This window comes from Schistocerca serialis, chromosome 4 (genome assembly GCF_023864345.2).
Source record: "Schistocerca serialis cubense isolate TAMUIC-IGC-003099 chromosome 4, iqSchSeri2.2, whole genome shotgun sequence".
Classification (NCBI taxonomy): Eukaryota; Metazoa; Arthropoda; class Insecta; order Orthoptera; family Acrididae; genus Schistocerca; species Schistocerca serialis.
The window spans coordinates 360,359,115-360,385,128 of NC_064641.1; the positions used below are offsets into that span (position 1 = coordinate 360,359,115).

Sequence of the window (26,014 nt, forward strand, 5' to 3'; positions counted from 1 at the left end):
GGCCAAGATAGACACGAAGCCCATGGATACTACAGTAGTACAATTTTATATGCCAACTAGCTCTGCAGACGATGAAGAAATTGATGAAATGTATGATGAGATAAAAGAAATTATTCAGATAGTGAAGGGAGACGAAAATTTAATAGTCATGGGTGACTGGAATTCGATAGTAGGAAAAGGAAGAGAAGGAAACGTTGTAGGTGAATATGGATTGGGGGTAAGAAATGAAAGAGGAAGCTGCCTGGTAGAATTCTGCACAGAGCATAACTTAATCATAGCTAACACTCGGTTCAAGAATCATAAAAGAAGGTTGTATACATGGAAAAAACCTGGAGATACTGACAGGTTTCAGATAGATTATATAATGGTAAGACAGAGATTTAGGAACTACGTTTTAAATTGTAAGACGTTTCCAGGGGCAGATGTGGACTCTGACCACAATCTATTGGTTATGAGCTGTAGATTAAAACTAAAGAAACTGCAAAAAGGTGGCAATTTAAGGAGATGGGACATGGATAAACTGAAAGAATCAGAGATTGTACAGAGTTTCAGGGAGAGCGTAAGGGAGCAATTGACAAGAATTGGGGAAAGAAATACGGTAGAAGAAGAATGGGTAGCTTAGAGGGATGAAGTAGTGAAGGCAGCAGAGGATCAAGTAGGTAAAAAGACGAGGGCTAGTAGAAATTCTTGGGTAACATATGAAATATTGAATTTAATTGATGAAAGGAGAAAATATAAAAATGCAGTAAATGATGCAGGCAAAAAGGGAATACAAACGTCTCAAAAATGAGATGGACAGGAAGTGCAAAATGTCTAAGCAGGGATGGTTAGAGGACAAATTTAAGGATCTAGAGGCTTATCTCACTAGGGCTAAGATATATACTGCCTACAGAAAAATTGAAGAGACCTTTCGAGAAAAGAGAACCACTTGTATGAATATCGAGAGCTCAGATGGAAACCCAGTTCTAAGCAAAGAAGGGAAAGCAGAAAGGTGGAAGGAGTATACAGAGGGTCTATACAAGGGCGATGTACTTGAGAGCAATATTATGGAAAAGGAAGAGGATGTAGATGAAGATGAAATGGGAGATATGCAACTGTGTGAAGAGTTTGACAGAGTACTGAAAGACCTAAGTCGAAACAAGGACCCGGGAGTAGACAACATTCCATTAGAACTACTGATAGCCTACTCTACCATCTGGTGAGCAAGATGTATGAGGCAGGCGAAATACCCACAGACTTCAAGAAGAATATAATAATTCCAATCCCAAAGAAAGCAGGTGTTGACAGATGTGAAAATTACCGAACTATCAGTTTAATAAGTCACGGCTGCAAAATACTAACGCGAATTCTTTACAGACGAATGGAAAAACTGATAGAAGCCGACCTCGGGGAAGGTCAGTTTGGATTCCGTAGAAATGTTGGAACACGTGAGGCTATACTGACCCTATGGCTTATCTTAGAAGCTAGATTAAGAAAATGTAAACCTACATTTCTTGCATTTGTAGACTTAGAGAAAGATTTTGACAATGTTGGCTGGAATACTCTCTTTCAAATTCTGAAGGTGGCCGGGGTAAAATACAGGGAGCGAAAGGCTATTTACAATTTGTACAGAAAGCAGATGGCAGTTATAAGAGTCGAGGGACATGAAAGAGAAGTAGTGGTTAGGAAGGGAGTGAGACAGGGTTGTAGCCTCTCCCCGATGTTATTCGATCTGTATATTGAGCAAGCAGTAAAGGAAACAAAAGAATATTAAAATCCATGGATAAGAAATAAAACCTGTGAGGTTCACCGATGACATTGTAATTCTATCAGAGACAGCAAAGGACTTGGAAGGACAGTTGAACGGAATGGACAGTATCTTGAAAGGAGGATATAAGATGAACATAAACAAAAGCAAAACAAGGATAATGAAATGTAGTCGAGTTAACTCGGGTGATGCTGAGGGAATTAGATTAGGAAATGAGACACTTAAAGTAGTAAAGGAGTTTTGCTATTTGGGGAGCAAAATAACTGATGATGGTCGAAGTAGAGAGGATATAAAATGTAGACTGGCAATGGCAAGGAAAGCGTTTCTGAAGAAGAGAAATTTGTTAACATCGAGTATAGATTTAAGCGTCAGGAAATTGTTTCTGAAAGTATTTGTATGGAGTGTAGCCATGTATGGATGTGAAACATGGACGATAAACAGTTTGGACAAGAAGAGAATAGAAGCTTTTGAAATGTGGTGCTACAGAAGAATGCTGAAGATTAGATGGGTAGATCACATAACTAATGAGGAGGTATTGATTAGAATTGGGGAGAAGAGGAGTTTGTGGCACAACTTGACTAGAAGAAGGGATCGGTTGGTAGGACGTTCTGAGGCATCAAGGGATCACCAATTTAGTATTGGAGGGCAGTGTGGAGGGTAAAAATCGTAGAGGGAGACCAAGATATGAATACACTAAGCAAATTCAGAAGGATGTAGGGTGGAGTACGTACTGGGAGAAGAAGCAGCTTGCACAGGATAGAGTAGCACGGAGAGCTGAATCAAACCAGTCTCAGAACTGAAGACCACAACAACAACAACAGTTTTAGCTTTATGCTTTCATAATAAAAAATTTTCACACAAAACCTCATCGCCTAATTCACCCACTTAGGCGTTCAATTTCCAAAAACAATGAAATACGTGTTTTTTTATTTGTAACCGAGAAGTCAAATAGCATTTGTTCATAAATGTAGCTTTAAAATTACTCCACTAGTTATTGAATAATGATATATTTTCAAAAAAAGATTTCACCCTCTATTTTACCCCCTTAGGGTTAAATTTCCAAAAATGCTGAAACACATATGTCTTTATTTCTGACTGAGAAACCAAATACCAATTTTCGTAGGCCTAGCTGAAAAATTGGTTTAATACCGACATTTTAAAAAAAAAAAAACACTTCATCCCCTATTTCATCTCCACAGGGTTGGAAAATCAAAAAAACCCTTCTTAAACGAAGGCTACAGTATGAGATCCACACTTTCTCCAAATTTCAAGTTTTTGTGCTGAGCGGGTTGGGCTGGGCCATGTGAGGCAATTAGTCAGTCAGTCAGTTAAGATTATTATTAGAAAGTATTACGGCAGACTTAAACGTGCCTACAGATAATTCAGCCAAGGCCCATAAAACTACTGTATTCCAGTGGTGATAACGGAGACAGATTAAGTTCATACTACATGAGTGAAGAAGTTATATGGCGTGGATCGAGTATATGGGCAGTTCCTCAAATTTCGCCAAGCGACTGGTACACAACCAGTAAACCCCGATTCCTTAAAGAATCGGACTCACATGTAATCACATAAAATAGCTTCAAACTTCTGATTACGTTACAAATGAGTTAAAGTTTAAGCATTTGACGTAAAGCATGTAATAGAGAAAAAGTTTAGAAAAGGTTTGAAATTATATTTAAAGTCTGTTGCAAGTCACTAAGAGCTCTCATTCTCAAATACTGTATGAATATAGCGTGCCGTCAGTAAGGCTGCGTCAAGACATATAAAAGGTTCTATCTCTAATACTTATTTTACCGTGTTAAACCTTTAAAGTTTATACGTCTTAATGAGAAGATTGTGACAGCATTTTAAATTTTTAAATTCTGTCGACAATAAATATGAAATGCTAAAAATCAAATTTTTGTTGCCCCTGGAAGCTGTTAGATGGCAGCCAGCATTCGAAACAGCGTGACCTTGCACCGGATTAGTCTTTTACTAATACAGGTGTGACCTGTGTGCTCCTGTGTGCTCAGTACTTGTAATTTTTGTATCTTGTGACACATTTAAATAATTATATTTCGATGTACCCGTGTAAGTTGATGATGATGTAACACATAACAACATCTTTAGTGAAATTTCCGGAAAAGAGACTGGGATTATACGAAACGTGATGATCGAGATTAGCGGCGCATCGACTTTTTCCCATAATCACTCGATGTGCACATAGAGAAGAGGACTGCACCGATGGTTCTCATCTTCGTAGTTACTGTTTTTTAGAAAACCGTGGCAGTCGCTGTGTTACTGTCTTTTTCTTCTAATCGGCAATCGGATTCCATTAAAACGGAGAACGTATGAGTAGTTCCGTTTAATAAAAGTTTCATCACTGTCACAGCATATAAACAAGCATTGACCTTACAGCAAAACCCTTGCCCTCAGTTTATAAACAAGCACTGACGGTACAGAAAAACCCTAGCTCCTTGGCGTACCATCGCTTATCCAAGATATTTTTCCAGTGTCTTGAACCGTTAAATAAATATTATGAGTGGATCAATTACGTAAGCCACTCAATGTGTGATGATACAGGGACAATAATGGTTCTGAAAACAAAGTTCAGGTTGAGGTACTCATTGGAAGTATTGACGAAGATTGGTGTCGGATGCAGCCATTAGCAACTCTATCCAAGTCTATAACGAGGTGTTACCTGTATGCTATTGGATGTAGTGTCTAGTTCGGATAATGGTCAGTACCGTAGAACAATTCCATTGAGAACGACGATATGGACTCGGTGAGGAAAGAGACCATAGGAATATATTTGGTTATTTTTCTGGGATGGAGCTGTCGAATATAATAAACGTGACGATACAATATGTTAATAAAAGCCTATGCAACATATCTGTAGATTGTTCTGCCTGATGTTGTGTGGTGTATCTTAGTGTCTACTACAGAAGTCAACATCTAATCTTAAGTCACTAAAATGTTACTGCTGAAAAATCCAGCGTCTTAAAAGATTCTCGCATTGTCATGAAGACGCAACACTAGTAAACACAATGAGGTAATGGGGTTCATACCTGCTTTTCCTGTTGCTCTCAACAGCAGGAGTTACCACCAGATCTTGTTCCGCCTCTGTGCTAGATTCCTCATCCAGATTCTTCGTCTTCTCCTCAGTCACTTCACTCTGCTCTTCCGGCTCTTCATCCAGCCTTTCCTCTATCATCTTATGCATTGCTCTTTTCTTCGTCAGTACTCTAGACACGTGCTTCCTTTTGAGTGTCTGAGTGCCGATGTTCTTCCGCTGTATTGGAGTGCGTTCCTGCTTTAGAAGAGTTCCAGTGGCTGCATCCGTTGGTAACGTCTCACCTACGCCCCTCATTAATGGCGATCCTGGTCTGCGTCTGTTTGGAGGTGCTTTGGGCCTGCACTTCCTCACTGATGGCCTAGTCTTCTTTTGCTGCGGGACCTGCTCAGGATGGCTCGTTTCGTCCTCGCCTTTCTCTGACGTGACTTCTGTCTCTCCCTGAATAGCGTTCTCCTCCTCGAAGTGGAACTCCGATGCAAGGGAAGATGTTTCTCCAAACTCTTTCTCCTGTTGAATCTATAACACAGAAAATTCATTACTGTCTTATCGTCTGTCTGTTTCTGAAACTCAATTAGCTTTATTTTAGTTGTACACAACAACTTATTTAGCTCATACTCCTCAGGCTACCAATAACAAATGTGGCAGAGTATATTTCGAACGACAATGCAAAATGTAACTTTTTCGAAAGCAAAATAATAATGCCGGCAGCATATCTTAAGCTACTACTGTATAGACAAAATTATTTGGCATGTTGTTGTATGCAATGGAGACTCATCACAACAGCTTGAGTGGTTAGCGTACAGCACTCCTATCACACAAGTAAAGTATGTGGAAGCACTATTCGTGTTCTTGGTATCGACTTTAATAATGCTCAAGTAGCTGGTGCAAAATTGGATTACTATTAACGTTCTGCGTTGTGAGTCAACACTGTTACATGCTGTAAGACGTTTGGAAAGAGTATCGCCCAGAGAAGTTGTTGTCTACAAAACTTTAATTTTAACTGAATCTTCATAGGCGCTTAACAAAATTGAAGCTTCATAGGCGCTTAACAAAAATGTATCCGTTGAGGTCAGTGCTGACAAACAACTGCTTATTGACTCTCGACATATTGAATGCGGATAATTGTTTCATTAGTTGGCTATAAGGTCGTAATGATGTCATAAAATATGTTGTTATTGATGATTTACCCATGTACGGTTGTATCTAAAAAGAGGATTAGCATAATCTAACGCCCGGGTTCCCGGGTTCGATTCCCGGCGGGGTCAGGGATTTTCTCTGCCTCGTGATGACTGGGTGTTGTGTGCTGTCCTTAGGTTAGATAGGTTTAAGTAGTTCTAAGTTCTAGGGGACTGATAACCATAGCTGTTAAGTCCCATAGTGCTCAGAGCCATGTGAACCAAGCATAATCTATTTTTAAAACTGACTGTGGCTAATCGCCTTCTTGCGCGATGTTCTGTATGTTTAATGTAATGTGCCCGTTAAGGGTAATGTGAAACAACGTGTTACTAAAAATCTTTGCTTACATGGCCTATCATGAATGCAGAATCACACATAATACAAGAAAATAAATAAAACCTACTCTACCATTCTTCCAAGAGTTAGAAACTTTGAACAAATGACAGCGTGCTTGCTGAACATGTTGTCCAAAGGGCTACAGAATGGCATTAACCCTGACTACGAGACGTCCGGCACGCAGCAGCAGCCAAAAATGTAATGCAGAAAGTAAGGAGGGCTGTTCGGGTTGTACGCCAGTGTGGTCATTGTTCTCCTTATGTAAGCAAATCAGTCATTTGCTCTCGGATCCTTATGTAAACAAACTGCGTTTGTTTATGATGTTGCTATTGGAACATAACTGTCAATTTAATTATCCTTATGTATCGATCAAGATAGGTGCCAAGTAGTCTATGTTTATGCAAGACTAGCTTAATCTTAGTGATTATATCTTATTACCAAAAAAGGCGTCTACCCTCCACTACTTGTGCAGTGTGTGTTCCCTCCCCCAACCACGACCCCTCTTAGGGTAACCAGTATCATGAGATGGGACTTTGCATTCGTGGTCTGTACCTCGCTCGAGCAACAGCATTAAATTTGGGTGATATAACAAATCTGAAGCAAAGCATCTACCCAGTGGTACTTACAGTTTTGGGGCCTCCTTTACGCAATTTCCAGCAAAGTGTGACTCCTAAAAGCATTTTTTTGCGACTGATATTCAGAGTTTTGGGGATATTTCGCTGTTTTCCTCCTACTTTCCAAGAATTCGCACATAATTATAAGCAGCTACCACTACCGTGTATGCCCTGCAATCTTTTGTGATTTTTTTTCTCAATATGACATATACGCCAACTCTTTCTTTTTTCAAGAAGACACACGTAAATAAGTTTAACGACTATCGCCGTCGTACGTGCAATCACACCAATGTATGGCACTGTTTACAGTTTTGGTGCTTTTAATTGATCTTCTCCCACATGTTATCAAGAAGACAGAGGATATCACCAAATAACTTTTGCCTGTACACTACTACTACTTCTCCCACATAATATCAAGAAGACAGAGGATATCATCAAATAACTTTTGCCTGTACACTACTACTACTGTTACCTCAGGGAGTCACACCTAGTGATACGTGGCTGGCGACCACGGGGCCCCGAGCTGAGTCCTGGCATTGCTTCCACTTACTTATGCCAGGCTCCTCACTCTTATCTTTCCTATCTGGCCACCCTCGGCCAGCTCTTGTTCTTTTCCGACCCTGACGCTATTAGGTTTCGAGGGCTAGGGGTCTTTCATTTTCCAACCTATACTTCTCATGCAGCGTCTGACCCGGAGCGGGCGGCTGCAAAAGGCGTCTGTATCCCATGTTAGGGGCGGCCTCCAGAACTGCGGAAGGCAACGGAATACCACCGCAGATTATCTTCCCTGCATAATGCAGTCTCCATTTTATGCACAAAAAATGGCTTCCTCTCATGTTAAATCAGTGTCCGGAGGTAAAATAGTCCCCCATTCGGATCTCCGGGGGGACAACTTGAAAGGAAGCAAAAAATCAAAACGAGAATTGGTACCTGGAATGTCAGAACTCTGCTACAAGCAGGAAAACTAGAAAACCTTAAAAGAGAGATGGAAAAGAATCATATGGACCTCGTAGGAATTGCTGAGGTAAGATGGAATGGACATGGAGAGTTGCTGTCAGATGAATATGTATTCTACTACTCAGGAGGAGAAGTAAAAGGAATTAATGGAGTAGGAATGATTATGACAAAGGAATTGGCTAAATGTGTGGAATATGTAGACTATGCAAATGACCGGGTTATTGGTGTAAGGCTGAAAGGTGCACAAAAAGATTTACTGATTGTCCAGGTCTATATGCCAACTTCAGAACATGATGACCAAATTGTAGAGGAAACGTACAATGTAATAGAGAGAATAATGGATGAAAATAAAAAATGCTGCAAAATAGTAATGGGAGACTGGAACGCCATTGTGGGAGAAGGGAAAGAGGGAAACATAGTAGGCAGTCATGGTCTTGGAAAGAGAAATGACAGAGGTGAATGGTTAATTGACTTCTGCAGGGAAAGGCAGCTGATAGCAGCAAACACATGGTTCAAGAACCATAAGAGGAGGCTCTACATTTGGAAATCACCAGGGGATAAATATAGAAACCAAATCGATTTTATACTGGCAGAAGAAAGATACAGGAATGGAATCAAGAAGGTGCACACATTACCAGGTGCAGATATTAATAGTGACCACAACTTACTTATGGCAGAAATAGAAATAAGAATGAAAAAACTGAAAAAGGCGACAATGGTGAAGAAATGGGATCTAGAGAAGATAAGGTCCAACAAAGAACAAATTACAGAAATGCTGTCTCGGGACTTTCTAAACACATTACGAGACAAAGAAGCACCTGATAATGCCAACGAGTACTGGAATATGCTGAAAGAAGGAATCATTAAAGCAGGACAGCAAAATATAGGATATGTAAAAGGGAAAAGGTCAAAAAAACCATGGGTCACACAAGAAATGATTTCCAAGATGGAGGAGAGAAGAAAATTGAAAAACAAGAACACTGAAGATGCAAGAAAGATATACCGAAGGTTAAATAACGAACTGCGAAGAGAAACAGAGCAGGCTAGGAAAAAATGGCTAAAAGAGGAATGTGATGAAATTGAAGAACTGGACAGGAAGGGAAGATACGACTTACTATACAACAGAGTAAAGACTATGACATGGGAACAAAACAGAGCAGGAAGTGCTACTATGGAAATTTTGAGTAAAGACGAAGAGGTAGTGTATAATGATCGTGACGATGTCCTCCAGAGATGGGAAGAATATATAAAAGAGCTATATGACACAAATAGCAAACCGGAAACTCTGGAACTTGAATCACACAACAGTGTAAGTGATGAAGAGAAAGGACCGACCATCATAATGGAAGAAGTAAAGTCTGCCATTGCTGCAATGAAAAATGGCAAAGCAGTAGGTACAGATACAATACCGGGAGAAATACTAAAATGCTTGAACCACAATGGTATAAGAGAAATATTGAGGTTATGTAATAAAATATATGACAGTGGTGAATGGCCTGAGGACTTTTTGACAACAGTAATGATTCCATTACCGAAAAAACAAGGAACCAAGAAATGCAGCGAGCACAGGACAATCAGCCTCATTTCACATGCAGCCAAAGTGATGTTAAGAATAATTAATAAAAGACTTGAAAAAGTAATAGAGGAGAATCTCGGCGAGGAGCAGTTTGGCTTTAGACGGAATACGGGCACCAGAGATGCAATAGGGCTCCTACGAATCTTGGGAGAAAGGTTTATTGAAAAAGGAAGAGACCTATATATGTGCTTCATCTATTTAGAAAAGGCATTTGACAGTGTGGTTTGGGACAAGCTGGCGACTATTATGAGGGAAAAGAGAGTGGACTGGAAAACAAGAAGACTTATAAACTCATTGTACCTTAATCAAAAAGTTTCAGTTAAAGTGAGAGGAGAAAGTACAAACTGGATCAGACTAGGGAAAGGAGTAAGAGAAGGATGCTGTTTATCACCTACTCTTTTCAACCTGTACTTGGAAAATATGATTGACCAATGCTCATTAGATGACAAAGGAGTAGAAATTGGAGGAAGAAGAGTAGGGTGCTTGAGATTTGCTGATGACATGGTCCTTCTAGCCACAGGGGAAAAAGGATTACAGGATTTGGTGGACACCATTGCAAGTAACGGAAAAAAATATGGAATGAAAATTAACACAAATAAAACAAAAGTATTGGCAATAGGAGGAAATAAGGAAATAAAAATTGTGCTGAATGGAGAAACACTAGAACAGGTGCAAAATTTTAAGTATCTTGGAAGCAGGATAGACACCGACTGGAAGTGCACCACAGAAATTAAAACAAGGATAGCAATGGCAAAAGAGGCGTTTTATAAGAAAAGGAGAATCTTCTGCAGCGGTATGGACAGAGAACTCAGAAAGAGACTCATAAAATGTCTTGTATGGAGTGTTCTTCTATATGGCGCTGAAACATTGACTATGAGGAAAAAAGACAGAGAAAGGCTGGGGGCTTTTGAGATCTGGACATGGCGGAAAATGGAAAGAATAAGTTGGATGGACAGAGTAAAAAATGAAGAGGTACTGAGAAGAGTGGGAGAGCAAAGGCAGTTACTAGATGTAATAAAGAGAAGAAAAAGAAATTGGATTGGGCATATATTAAGAAAGAATGACGGACTGATAAAAACAGTTTTAGAAGGTTATGTAGAAGGGAAAAGGAAGCGAGGAAGGAAGAGATTCCAGATACTGGATGACATGATGGACGGTACAACATACAGCAGCCTTAAGAAGGAAGCAATGGATCGCAGAAAATGGAGAGGCAAAGGACCTGCTAATATAGCAGATAACTGATGATGATGACTTCTACTGTTCCTCGCACAACCACATAGGATAGGAAATAGGGGAACCGTGAAAAACTATGAACTTCACTTAAAAGCAAGCTAAATGATGAGGGACCTCTCTCCAAATGTCTGGAGCACATCATGTGAGGTCGGCTTCCGCACGCTCCCACTATGTAATCCTAACTTCATACAGGGCAGGTCGCTGCAACCGCTTGCTCATACCGGTGCTCAACCTTTGAAAGACTCAAACTGTCACAATTGACTTGATAAGACAGGAATAATTGTAACATCTATATTAAAACAGACCGCCACACCGTGTAATGTGTCTGTCTTGCACTGCATAGAGTACCACATCCCCTCTCGCCACACGCCACTGCAGTCGTCGGTCGGACCTCAGCCACCAGTCTTCCTCTCCGGCCGCGCTACCGTCCCTTCGAACGCTCGTGAGCAAGCCGGTGTTTAGCACGGAACGAGGATAGAATTACGTTTTTACTGACAGAAAACAAAAAATACAACAGGAACCCTCCCGCGATGTACTCAAAGCATCTCACCGCGCCGAAGGCTGCCCGTACAGCAGGAGCGGCTCATAGTTTTCATACTGGGAAAGGCTGCGACATTTATCGATCTGAATTAACGTAGACGTCGGGCTACGCTACAGATCAGTCTGTCACCACAACCAAAATTACAGGAGGGGAGGGGGCGAGGGGGGGGGGGGGGGAATATCACACTCTAGCCAAACGTATACATACTGTCTTTCTGTTTCATAACCAACTACTAAATATCATGAGCTAACTCCAAGGTAAAATCTGTAGGTAGGTTATTTATCCCCCCAAGGTCACATTTACTGGCAGTTTACCAAAACAAACCCACTGTGTGTTAGCTTCGCTGCATGCTTAATGTTTTAGGTATTTTCATTTCTAAATATCAGGCTGTTAACGTTTTGCGAGCTCAAACTGCAGCGTTTGTGAGTTTAGCTGCATTGCACACTGCTCTTCTAAAATTGCGTGTATACCCTTGCCTAGTCTTACATTGGTTTTGTTCTTGATTCATGTTCGTATTATAACCGAATGTTCCAAAATTTTACCTAATAAATTACACTGAATTCATTGTGTTGTTTTCGAACTCGTCGTATGCTGCTGTTATTTGCAAGAAAGCAAAACTCACGAAAAATACGCTAACAAAAGTAACTTACTAATATCGCAAGTTAACAGCAATGAGAAAGCAAGGGAACTAAAGTAACGGAACATATTTTGCGCACGAGATGCATTTCGCGCCCTTTCTCCTCTAATTATTCGTGAAACTTTCGCTAGGTGGTGATAGTTACGTTACTGTACTGTAGTGCACTCTGACGAGATATTTGCAAACTTATTTCCACGATGTATAGAATAACCAACGGTAGAAAAAAACTGTCTAAAGCATTATCAAGACAACCATACTAAACGTCGATTAATGACGCATCAAAGCATAATAGAGACATGCAGAGACACGGATTCGATAGCGAAGTTTCAGCAACTCTGTTTATTCCCTTTTGATGTCTGCAATGGAACGTGAATATTGTGCGCAGGTTGGCAGGACACCCTTTGATTGAAATACCAAAGCCAGTAGGAGCTGTACTCCGACGAAACCGAGTCCCCAAAGCTCTGCTACGCAGAGCTAATTGACATTTCATGGAGCAAAAGACTAGCTACCCAGTTCGAAAAACATCGCTTGATATTATATATTAAGCTCCAAAAACGTTGACAGTGTTATATAAATCCACGTGGGAAATATGCGATATGCGTGCTGATAATTTAAATTCTGTAACACGTTACTGAGAAATTTATGTTAATATATATTGTGTAGCGACTTCGCCTCAGAGCCTTTAATTACAAGCCGCGGATGCCCTATAGGGAGAACACAACCAGCCGGCCGCTGTGGCGCAGCGGTTCTAGGCGCTTCAGTCCGGAACCGTGCTGCTGCTACGGCTCAGGTTCGAATCCTGCCTCGGGCATGGATGTGTGTGATGTCCTTAGGTTAGTTAGGTTTAAGTAGTTCTAAGTCTAGGGGACTGATGACCTCAGATGTTAAGTCCCATAGTGCTTAGAGCCCTTTGAACCATTTGAGAACACAACCTGTCTTCATTCACTGCCACAGTCGCCTGCAGATCACCTAGCAAGCCACTGCAGCGAGTGTCGTAGCCTGAGCACTGTGCAGAGTACATGAATAAACAGACATTAAGAGCACAGACATCTCATTGTCTTGAACGGAGGCTAGATCCTACAGTGAACGTTTATAATATATAGTGGTTCTTCGCTGTCATGCAGAAGTCATTGGAGCCCATCAATTTCGTAGATGTGTAATAAGTTTACCATTATAGTGAAATAACGAGAGATAAGGACGCGCTTGGACGATCACCGAACCGTAATGTAATGGTTGCAGAAAAGAAAGAGAAGCGCTGACGACTGGAAGCAAATTGCATTTCAAAATAAGGAAGATGCTAATGCTATATATTGAAGACGGTACTTTTCATGGAAGATTTGTTAATGGCGAAAACATGGGGAGAGTGACACTTTAAAAAGGGGGCTGAGAGTCGATGTTTTTTTAATTTCTTCTAACTGTTATGAGAAAAAATATTATTTCCTCCAACTTATATCTTGTGAAAGAAAGCAAAGAGTAAATTAGAGGTAATATGAAGGTTTACTGGGAAACATTCCTTTCACACTCCATTCCCGAATGGTATAGGAAGGGATGACGCTAACAGTAGACCCGCCGCCGGCCGGTGTGGCCGTGCGGTTCTAGGCGCTTCAGTCTGGAACCCCGTGACCGCTACGGTCGCAGGTTCGAATCCTGCCTCGGCCATGGATGTGTGTTATGTCCTTAGGTTAGTTAGGTTTAATTAGTTCTAAGTTCTACGCGTCTGATGACCTCAGAAGTTAAGTCGCATAGTGCTCAGAGCCAAGTTGACCCGCGAGGATAGCCGAGGGTTAGTCGGCTCTCAGCCGTGGCAGCGTGCGGACGGCCCCGCGCGCCGGCCAGTGCTCCGCTGCAGGCGTTGTTTACTTCCGCGTCGTAGCTTTAAGGCTTGTGTCAGTCCACCGTGAACAACATGTCGAGCGCTTACCGCCGTGCGACCCTTAAAGTTTCCTTCCCAGCTGAACATGCACGACCACGTGCACATGAAGTTGAAATGTTCGTGCGTGAAGAAGTTCGTTTAGATCCTAACCACGTTCTCAGAATCCATTTTTCGATCACGAGTAGTGTCGTTTATATTATAATGACAAACACCGAGGTGTGTGAAGATGTTATTCGCCGACATGCCAATGGACTTAAGTTCAAATACTCTGATGGTCACGTCGGAGCTGTAACACTTGAACTCGCAGAGTACGGTCAACGCACGATTCGGGTGTTTGAACTACCTTTTGAAGTGGCGAAGGACGAAGTTGTCTCTGCGTTACAACCATACGGTAACGTTACCGGTTACGTAGAGGAAGAATGGCAGACCTTCACGACCTACCATGTCCTTAATGGTGTGCGTCAGGTCAAAATTGAACTGAAAAAACATATACCATCAACCAGACAATTGGCGGGGTGCGAGCCATTGTCATGCACGACGGCCAACCCCGAACATGTGCGGGTTGTGGACAAGAAGGCCACGTCAGATCCGCCTGCATGCGACGCCGCCTGATCCAGACACCGGTCGGCGAGGAAGCGTCCCCAGCGGTGATCATTCAGATCCCTGTCACATATGCCACTGTTGCCCAGGAAGGTAGCGCCTCTACACAAGATCTTCCTGCACCGTTGACATCGTCTGATCAGGTAGATGCAACCACTACTGAGATTCCTGCTGAGGTGCCACAGAAGCCAGATCCTGACCTGACGAATCTTTGTAGCACGGTGACTAAAAACGCTACTGAGATGGACCCTGATCCGGAAGTCGTACCTACTTCTGCTTTCCTTCAGACTGGTCCGGAGTCAGACGAAAGCCACCCGCAATCGGACTCTGTACGACATGTTCGAAAACAAGGATCGCCACGAAAGAGAAAGAAATGTAACCGTACACCCCCTGATTAATCCATTCTCCGGATGGATACCAGGGATGCAGACCCGAAGATGGACAACAAACCGCTCTTTGATGACCAAAAGTCTGATGCGAACGACCCGCCACAGGCGACCACTGGCAACGAACACCCCTCCTTACTGGCGCCATCGCGCCCACAGGTCGACGTTGAAGAGAGCCTATCCGCTGAGCCGAAAACTACGTCTCCTCTCCACGTGGATGATGTGCACAGCCGATGCCCTACCGCAGTATCAGTCTCCTTGGCAGACGACATGGAGATCGAAGGGACTGGGGTGGACGGTGCTGATGATGGGACGCCCCCATCGGTTGCGCCCGCGCCCGCAAACTCTCCACAATAGCAGCCTCTTCAGCGGAACGGCAAGACCGACGACCTCTCGCTCCTGAAGAAGAAGCCCCACCTGTGCCTGTGGGACTCCAACACCAGCATTATCGTGTCGCAACGATTAACCTCGCGACCATTCGTGCGCCCCACAAACTAGCGCTGCTTCGCGATATGATTTATGATGCGGACATAGATATTGCGCTTTTTCTGAAAGTGCATGTCGCCGATTTTTCACCACCACATGGCTTCACGGCGCATCTTTCTCCCGCTTCGGACACCGGTAGTGGTGTTACCATCATCTTACGAAAAGGTCTTCCTGCCGAAGATGTCCTATACCTCCCCAACGGCAGAGGTATGGCCCTTACTCTCTTTGGTGCGCGCATCGTCAACATTTATGCGCCGTCGGGCTCCAGCTACCGTCGTGAACGCAATGCCTTCTTCGCGAATGAAGTTACACCCCTTTTTATGGGACCACACGATGACTGGGTCATAGGTGGAGACTTCAACTGCATCCAGCGACCTCAGGATCAATTGCCGCGTCACTCATCATGCGCAGCTCTGGTGGTGGTGGTAGTTAGTATTTAACGTCCCGTCGACAACGAGGTCATTAGAGACGGAGCGCAAGCTCGGGTTAGGGAAGGATTGGGAAGGAAATCGGCCGTGCCCTTTCAAAGGAACCATCCCGGCATTTTCCTGAAGCGCTTTAGGGAAATCACGGAAAACCTAAATCAGGATGGCCGGAGACGGGATTGAACCGTCGTCCTCCCGAATGCGAGTCCAGTGTGTTAACCACTGCGCCACCTCGCTCGGTTCGCAGCTCTGGAAACAGTCGTCACGCGACTACAATTTGTCGACACGTGGAGACGTGTTCACGGTGATCTTTTGGGCTTTACGTACTACACTGCGCTCTCCTCTAGCGGAGTGGATCGCATCTGCATCTCGCGATCCCTAATTCAACACACACGACAGGCTGAAATGTGGCCTGTTACTTTCTCAGATCATGAGGCTTACTTCTGTGATGTTGTTCTCACAAGACAGGCAGTATGGCACGGACGTGGTTTATGGAAGCTGAACACGGCACTTCTTAATTCACCTGACTGTCGACTTCTAATAGAAGACACTTGGATCACATGTAATAGACGCCGTCCCACGTATCCGTCTACCATATCCCGGTGGATCCAGTGTGCAAAACCTGCTCTTCGAAAATCTTTGATCCGGTATGGCAAAGATGTTGTCGCCTGGAGGAAGAGCACTATGGACTTTTACTACAGGATCCTACGAGAATGCTCCACGATGCCAGCCTCATATGAGCGCCATACAAGGATGAACCATGCTAAGGCCCAAATCTCCAATCTCATGCGAAGGCATTTGGAAGGAGCGATAGTACGATCTCGTACTGCTGATCGCATGCCTCATGAACATCCGTCGATGTACCATATCATCCAAGAACGCCAAAATCGACGCCGAAAATTGATTCACGGCCTAACAGACCAAGAAGGGCGTCGCTACGTAACCCAATTTGCATTAGGGAATGTGCTTCACGCCCACTACCAGCAGCTCTACGCCGCAATTCCACATTCCGCAGAGTTGATCGAGGAAGTCTCACAGCTCAACTTCGGTGGTGTCCCAGGAGATGAGTGCGGCGATTGACTTGATGTCAGAGGTGACTGATGATGAAGTCCGCGATGCGATCCGGGCAGGAACCATCAATCGGTCCCCAGGACCCGACGGTCTTCCCCTCGAATTTTATCGCACCTTCCGTGATTTGTTAGAGTCCACCTTAACCTCTATCTGTTGGGAACTGATGTCTCCGGAAGTACCTGTGCCGGACGCTTTCATGGAAGGAATTATTTTTCCTGTAGATAAACCGCATGATGGCAACAATATCAGTGATTATCGGCCCAGCACGCTCCTTAACAGTGATATGAAAATCTTCACTCGCCTTTTGGCGGCACGACTTAAAAACGTTGCCCGATATGTTGTGTCGCCAGACCAAGAATCTTTGGGAGGGGATAATAATATCCGCACGGCTTCATGCCGCTACAGGGATATGATCGCCGTTACCCAGGCACGACGCCTCTCTGGGGCATTTGCGTCTTTGGACTTTAGTCAAGCTTTTGATAGGGTTGACCATTCGTTCCTTACGGCCGTTCTCCACCATATGGGTTTCCCTGTCGCCGTTATCACGGTAGTGATGCGCCTTCTGCGGGGTGCCTCATCCAGGATTATGTACAACGGCAGACTCACTCCTCCGATAAAAATAGGTCGACCTGTACGTCAAGGTTGCCCTCTAACGGCGATTTTCTACGCCTTTCCGTTGGAATCGTTGCTATGTGGACTAAGACAACGTTTGGTAGGGTTGTCCATAGATCGCTACCGATTCTGTTGCACGGACTATGGTGACGATGTAGTCATCTGTTTACGTTATGCCGACGATGATCGAGCTGTTTTGACGTGGGTAGCGACTTATGGTGAGGCGTCGGGTAACTCTTTAAACGTACGTAAGTCACAAGTTATGTTCATTGGCACGGGACTTCCCGTGGAGTGCGATACACCTCTCACCACTGTTGATACCATTCGCTGTTTGGGAATAAATTTTTCATCTGATCTCCGTCGTTCAGCCACCATCAACTGCCGACGCCTCCTTTTAATGATCAGAGCAGGTCTTATGGACCTAGATATTCTCCAACGAGCTCGATATGTCAATATATATATCATATCCCGAGTTCCCCATGTAGCACAAGTTCTACCTTTCCCGCTTACTGTGGCACGCCGCATGTTGGCAGCGATTCCATCTTTCGTCAGCTCTGGGCTGTTGTTCAAAGTTAACTGTGCAACCCCTTACTCTTCCCCGTGAAGTGGTGGGATAGGTCTGTTTCACGTGCCGGATAGAGCTCGCGCCCCATTTGTCAGCTCCCAGATGACGGTATGGACACGTTGCCCAACGAGCCTCACTGGTCTCCTCCTGTCGGCATATACGCCGGTCTCTCTGTCAGCTCCAGTGATGATCTCGGATGTTCCAGACCAGTTCCATTATATAAGATACTTCTTTCTTGGACTCAGTTATCTACGCCTCACTTTACCAAGACAGCTTTTACTCAAGACAAAGGCAGTATACAATGTCCTCAAAATTAAGTCGTCCACCTAACCCGATTGAACAAAAGTTCCCCCAGGTTGATTGACGTCATGTATGGCGCGCGGTGTTCGCCTGTTACCTTGACACGAATGTTCAATCTGTCTGGTACCTAACTGTCAATGGTAAGCAAATCAACCACTCTCGCCTTCATCGTATCCACCTCGCCCAATCACCTCTATGTTCCATGTGTGGAGTGCCAGACAATGACGGACCGGCGGCGGAGGTTTGGCAATTGATTCGTCGTATTGTGGCTTTTCTAACGCGGGATATTCCGGATCGGATTACTCCCCTTTCATTACTATTTCCAGAACGTGACTATTTTCCTCAGACAAAGACCAGTGCTGTGAATTGGATTCGAGGACATGCCATTCACTACCTAGTTGGACAAACTGTAGACTCTGTACTCGATTTTTGGACATACCTCAATGTCCGTCATAATGTCGTTGTCCGTCACTCAAAATACAGACAATTTTTCTCGAACTTCCTTGGGAGTGCTTTCCACGACCCGCCTCGCAGCTGGAATGTGTTAAGCCAAGAGAGAAGAGGGTTTCCTGTTTGAACTAATGAACATTTCTGAACAATTGAACGGAACACATCAATTTCGAGAAGACGTGACTCATCATATTACCAGCGGGGCGCAGAAGGCCTCTGATCAATTACACAACAAAAATAAGAAAAAAAATAAAAATAAGATTCAGAAAAAAAGAGTGCTAACGCATTGCTTCCTGGACTCGGGTAGGCTCGCCGTCTGTGGATCGAATCCGCCCGGCGGATTAACGACGAGGGCCGGTGTGCCAGCCAGCCTGGATGTGGTTTTTAGGCGGTTTTCCACATCCCGCTAGGTGAATACCGGGCTGGTCCCCACGTTCCGCTACAGTTACACGACTCGCCGACATCTGAACATGTTCGCACTATTCCATGAATGAAACCAGTCGCAGACAGTTGGGGTACACTAATTCCGTCCAGGGGGGTACGATGTGGCGGCAGGAAGGGCATCTGGTCACCCCTTCATCCTAACCTTGCCAAATCCGTTCCTAACAATGCCGACCCTGCGTCAGTGCGGGACATGGCACCAGTGAAAGAAAGAAAGGATGATGCTAACAGTAGAGGAAAAAGATACCGCTATTAATTTGTAGGAGTGACACACTGTATCTCTGATCACTACGACAGTGAAATTGAAAAAAAGAGGAAGCGTCATCTTTCGTAATTGGGGCGTCATTTCACGGGTGACAAATTCGGCAATTATCACTCTGTTGGGATGAGTGAACAATACTAGAATTGTCAAACCGTAACTGGACGTGCTATATCTACATAAATCTATAAAGGCTTTGTGTCACGTAGAATTGATGTCATATTCCCTGTAAATTCTATTCCAACGTGCTATTAAGGTGCTGGCATGGATTAAGTCTGTATTAGCCATTGTGGGTTAGCGTATAGATTTTTAGTCAATTAGTATCGTGTGTATGCTCCTCTAAGATAAAGGGTGTTATTACTGCCTTGCAGCTCAAAATTTTTTGTTGTTGGCGCTCTGTAGTATCAACCTGTTAATATGAATTACTTCCTGCCATACATGTCTCAGAATGATGTTTTCTTTCTTCCATAGAATCTCATTTACGTTTCTAGAAAACATATGAAACAGCAGGTCGTAATACAGTAGTGCTAGCATTTTCAAAAAAATGGTTCAAATGGTTCTGAGCACTATGGGACTCAACTGCTGTGGTCATAAGTCCCCTAGAACTTAGAACTACTTAAACCTAACTAACCTAAGGACATCACACACATCCATGCCCGAGGCAGGATTCGAACCTGCGACCGTAGTAGTCGCACGGTTCCGGACTGCGCGCCTAGAACCGCGAGACCACCGCGGCCGGCTGCTAGCATTTTGAAACGAGGGGAAGGCAGGTAACCTACCGGATGTAACAGCGACTTGCAGGAAGCCCTGTGGCAGTTATGTGACTACTGCTGTAGTTGACGTGAAAGTAAATAGCTGTTTCAAATTGTGGGAGGTAGGAGTTGGAGATGCAAATGCTAGAGGGTGAAGCCTGGCGCGTTGGAATGTCAGAGGGATGCTGTTTTACAAACACCAGATTATATGGGAATACTTTCCAAAGCACTAATAAGTTAAAAATAACGTTAGAGCGTTATGACACGTTACTGCTTACCGCATACAGTGACATTAGAGACGCTTGCTGCGATGGCACCTCGCGTGGCATCTGCCTGCGGGTGAGGGGTAGATGGGTGGGCGTGTGACCTCCGGTCAAGACAAGGAGAGAGAGGTCTGTGCTTTTAATGTCTTTTTATCCATGTATTCTACCAACTTCCCAGACACCCACTGCAGTGGCTTGCTTAGCGTCCGTGGCAGCGAGTGAAGACGGATTGTATTCCTTCTATACAGGCTGCATTCGGCATGGCGCAGTGCAGATGGGGGCACTTTGAATACATCACGAGAGACGACACCTTTCTGTACACGACAGAATCTTCAACAAACAGCCGTAGACTGCTGCTCACTCTGTCCGTCAGATCATTTGTGTATATTGAAAATTAATTGAGGGTCAACTGCATATCTTTGCACCATGTGCTGGTCATCTGTATGTTTCTCTACACTGCGTTTACAATCAGTTCCCTAACGATGTCACATCCCTGTACACGACAGCCTCGTCTCCGAACATCTTCTTTGAGCTATAGACGTTGTCTCACAAGGCAAATACAGGATGGGCAAAAAAAAAATTGATACAGAAAATATTTGTAAGACTGACAATGCTGGAAATCGTGGTTTTTATGCAGCAATCGTTTGCTGTCACAAGTCAGCGCATTTGCAACTCCCACATGCCCTGTTCGCAGTATTACGCTGTGTCATTACGTGATAGTGAGTGAGAGAAGCAGACGTGTTTATTGACCAGTGGAATGCAACATAAGTGGTGCTCGTGATACAAAACAGCGCGTGTTCACTATCAAGTGATATGCGAAGCACAATTCGTGGAAAATATGTGCAGAACTGTTTGCACAAGAGTTTAACACAGGAAGCGTTTTGGAAAAACCTCCAGCAAAGTCTGGAATGCAGAACTGAGTGGTAAAAGTGTGAAGCAAGCTCTGTAGAGAATAAAAATTGTAACCATATAAAGGGAAGTGCAGGGCAAAATACGACGAAATCTCAACGACGTTTGTCTGTGCAACTGGGAGTCGTGGAGAGATCGTCATGCTGAAACACTATCGGAAAGGATTTGCGTCTTTTTCATTACAAATATACTATTGTTCGTAAGTGGAAGCTTGCAGACGAACTTTCACGTCTTGAGTCCTACCGATGGTTTCTGAGTAAAGTTGAATTACGGCTTTTTCATTTCTTCAGATGAGGCCTGGTTCAGGCTGTAAGGATATGTGTACTCACAGAACATACGCAGTTGTGCGTCAGAAAACGCCATCAGTACTCTGAAACGCCGTTCCATAATCTCAGAATTAGTGTTTGCTGCTCGGTGTCTGGTGTCCACATCGTAACACGATTCTTACGTCAAACTGATAATGTGGGCCAGCATGTCCATGAACTGTTTAATCCACATGTTCATCACCTTACTGAAAATAAAAGACTTTATTGATATTTTCAGCAAGACTGAGATACAGTACACAACGTATTAACAAACTTCTCACAAATGCGTGAGGTGTTCTACGAGAAGAGGAATATCAGAAGAGGCAGTGCATGAACTGGCCACCTCGATCGCCTGATCTCCCTCCCTGTGATTTTTGCCTATGGGATAAATTGAAGGGTTAGACGTACCGAAAAAATCCTCACACACTGGAAGAGCTACAGCAGAACGCTGCAAGCGCTATTGCTGCTATCTACCAGACAGAGCTGCTACGTGTGTCTCAGATTGATAAGTCGAGTACAGCGCTGCATCGACTTCAGCTGTCGCCATTTCCAGCATTTTCTGTGACAAGAGTAATTCTCGAGACAGTCTTGTTGTCAATACTAGACGAGCACTAGGCTTTGCACAAATATGTACAGTGAAGGGGCAAAGAAACTGGTACATCTGCCTAATATCGTGTAGGGCCCCGCGAGCACGCAGAAGTACCGCAACACGATGTGGCATGGACTTGACTAATGTCTGAAGTAGTGCTGGAGGGAACTGACACCATGAATCCTGCAAGGCTGCCCATAAATCCATAAGAGTACCAGGGAGTGAAGATCTCTTCAGAACAGCACGTTGCAATGCATCCCAGATGTGCTCAGTATTATTCATGTCTGGGGAGTTTGGTGGCCAGCGGAAGTGTTTAAACTCAGATGAGTGTTCCTGGAACCATTCTGTAGCAATTATGGCCGCGTGGGGCGTCACAATGTCCTGCTGGAATTGCCCACGTCCGTCGGAATGCACAATGGACATCAATGGATGCAGGTGATCCGAAAGGATGCTTAGGTTCGTGTCACCTGTCAGAGTCGTATCAGTATCAAGGATCCCATATCACTCTTTCACACGCCCCACACCATTACAGAGCCTCCACCAGCTTGAAAAGTCCCCTGCTCACACGCAGGGTCCATGGATTCACGAGGTGTCTCCATACCCGTACACGTTCATCCTCTCGATACAATTTGAAACGAGATTCGTCCGACCAGGCAACATATTTCCAGTCACCGACAGTCCAATGGCGATGTTGACGGTCCCAGGCGACGTGTAAAGTTTTGTGTCGTGCAGTCATCAAGGGTACACGAGTGGGCCTTCGGCTGCAAAAGGTCATATCGATGACGCTTCGTTTCATGGTTCGCACACTGACACTCGTTGCCGGCCCAGCACTGAAATCTGCAGCAATTTGCGGAGGGGTAGCACTTCTGTCACGTTGAACGATTCTCTTCAGTCGTCGTTGGTCCAATTCTTGCAGTATCTTTTTCCGGCCACAGCGATGTTGGACATTTGATGTTTTACGGGATCCCTGATATTTACGGCACACTCGTGAAGTGGTCGTACGGGAATATCCCCACTTCATCGCTACCTCGGAGATGCTGTGTCCCATCGCTCGTGCACAGACTATTGCACCACGTTCTAACTCACTTAAATCTTAATAATGTGCCATGGTGGCAGCAGTAAATGATCCGAGAACAACGTCGGACACTTGTCGTCTTATATAGGCGTTGCCGACCGCATCGCCGCATTCTGCCTGTTTACATATCTCTGTATTTGAATACGCATGCGTATACCAGTTTCTTTAGCGCTTCAGTGTATTTGTCTACTAGCCCATCTCCTCCTTCCTCCTCTCTCTGTCCATCTCTTCCTCCTCCCTCTCTATCCATCAGCTACTCCCCCTCTCACTGTCCATCTGCTCCTCTTCCTCTGTCAATCTGCTCCTTGCCCCACTGTCCATCTCCTCCTACACCTGTCCATCTCATCTTACCCCCTTCCTCTCTACGCCATCATCCCTAGCCCAATAGGAGGTTGCTAGTTGTTACCCACACAGTATTTCTTTCCATATAGCAAGTATTATGAGTATCAAATTCAGTTGAAATCCGTCGAGGGGTTTAGCAGGAGATTTTTGCCTGTAGCTTCGCCAGCATATGCACATGTCACATGTATTTGTCACATTCCACACATATCTGTGCACACAGTTCTCCAGCATCAGAAGCGAATATCGCCCTGCAGTTCCGTGTTCATGCAGCTTAATGCTTATGACGTCATATCCAGCTCGTTAGTTATCACGTCCTAGCTCTTGAACTATATGTCGTGCAATGATATTTTCTAGCTACGTACATCCAGTGGTATACGTGTCTATTGTGTGCGAAATGTGTTGTGAATAGAGTTAGTAGCAAAGAAGTTGCGGCGGTTTTTAACGTATCTCAATGTTGATGACGGCATATGCCCTATATTACCATACATGACGAACAATGATATACCATAATTTTTCAGGTATGTTAAGTAGTATTGTGAATACTCTCTGCAGAATTTTTCACGTACATAGTTGGTAGTAAAGATGTAATAAATTAAAACGTCGTACCTCATGCGGCACTTTTATTGCATTAACAGCGGAAATATAGTGAGCAATACACTTTCACTATTTTCTGGGGGGGGGGGGGGGGGAGGGGGTCAACGAGAAAAATTTTCATTAAGGTTTGAAATTATGTGAAAAGTTTGGTGGAAGTCGATCTAGTTCTCAAATAATGCATGAATAACTTCTAAGTATTCACGCGTGGTTAGCTACACTTCTTTTGCATTCCCAACGCTTTGACAGGCAGGTGGTTTCCATTCCCAATCCAGCACAGCGATTCGTTACAGACAGTGAGTAATATGTTTACCAAGTTTGGCTGAAATCGGTCCAGTGGTTTATGAAGCGATGTGGAATGTATATTTCCATAATACATCTATTTTCCAGCCTGGTTTGTATTGTCCATTGTTGTGGCTATCTGAACGAAGACTGGTATGATGCAGCATTCCACACTATCCTAGTTTGTGCAAGCTTCTTCATCTCTGAAGAACTACAGCACTTACGTGCGTACACGGACGGTTAGTACTGGTTATAAATGACGCTGGAGTTGTCGTCCTACAATGTTCTATATGTACTCGACTAGGGACAGATCCGATGATCGAGCAGGCCAAGGCAACATAATGACACCCTGTAGAACGGCGTGTGGGCAAGAGTTATCCTGTTGGAAAACAGCCTCTGCAATGCTGTTCATAAATAGCAGCAGAATAGGTCGAGTCACCAGATTGACTTACAAATTTGCAATCATGGTGTGTGGGGATAGCTGAGAGGTTGCTTCTGCTGCCATACGAAATCGAACCCCAGGCAACAACTCCAAGTGCAGTTTCAGTATGTCTAGCAGGTAGTTAAGTTGTTGCAGACCCACAACTGGCCTCCTGACCAACACACGGCCATCACTGGCAACGAGGGAGAGCCAACTTTCAACAGAAAACACAACAGACCTCCAATGAGCTCTCGATTGACACCAGCGATCGCAAATGACGGTGGTTTGGGGTCAGTGGAATGCACGATACAGGGCATCTGGGTCAGCTGCCCTTGACGTAACCGATTTGTAGCAGTTCATTGTGTCGCTGTGGTGGTAACATTTTCTCATATTCCTGCTATAGATACAGTTGCGATGGGCTAGAGTAACACGCCAAACACGGTAGTCTTCCCTTTCTGTAGTGTCAACGTGTCTGCCCGGAACTGGTCTTCATGCAACACTATTTTCGTGACCTCCACTGCGAGCAGTCATGTACTGTGGTTACTTTCCCAGCAAGTGTTTCTGCGGTATAGGAGAAGGAACATCCAGCTTCTCGTAGCCCTATTACGGGACATCTTGAAAATGGTGCTGAAGGACGTCGCATCCACTGAGGCGCAAAGAAGAAAAACCTTTACAAACGATAATAGCAGCACAAGACTTCATTTTTCTCACACGACAGTAAACACAGACATCAAGCAAAGGCTACTTACTTTTCCATGGCTTCTTCCTATTCTGCTGCTGCGACCGGGCAGTGCCGATGTGGGCTGGTGTTTCATGCCGACTAAAATGAGGCTGCAGAGCTGCTGGGCCCATCTTACATCCCCGATGTGATCAGATTCTGCGTTCCTATTGGCTACTGCCAATTTAAAGCGACTGGTTGCCTGGTCCTCTGGATTGGAGGCAGATGTCTCTTGTGAGGTGGAAAACAGACTGAGAATTTCAAAAATGGCTGGCTTTTATAGCGACAGCATTGGTCTGCCTGACTTGCCTGACTTGCAGAATCCATTACGCTGCATAGCTATTATCTGCTGGACAGTATTCCTCTTCTTCTTGAGGCACTCGTCCAATATAACTTCTTTCCATTCTGCATTTATGAGGCTATG

General features: G+C 44.2%; 1 protein-coding gene across 1 annotated transcript in view; it reads right to left on the reverse strand.

The window, feature by feature from the left end:
- LOC126474460 (uncharacterized) overlaps positions 1-26,014 on the reverse strand; it is a 159,828-nt gene that overhangs the window by 113,486 nt on the left and 20,328 nt on the right. The window contains exon 5 of the mRNA XM_050101933.1: positions 4,798-5,321. Within this exon, the coding sequence (XP_049957890.1) occupies positions 4,798-5,321 (524 nt within the window). The remainder of the gene's footprint in view (positions 1-4,797; positions 5,322-26,014) is intronic.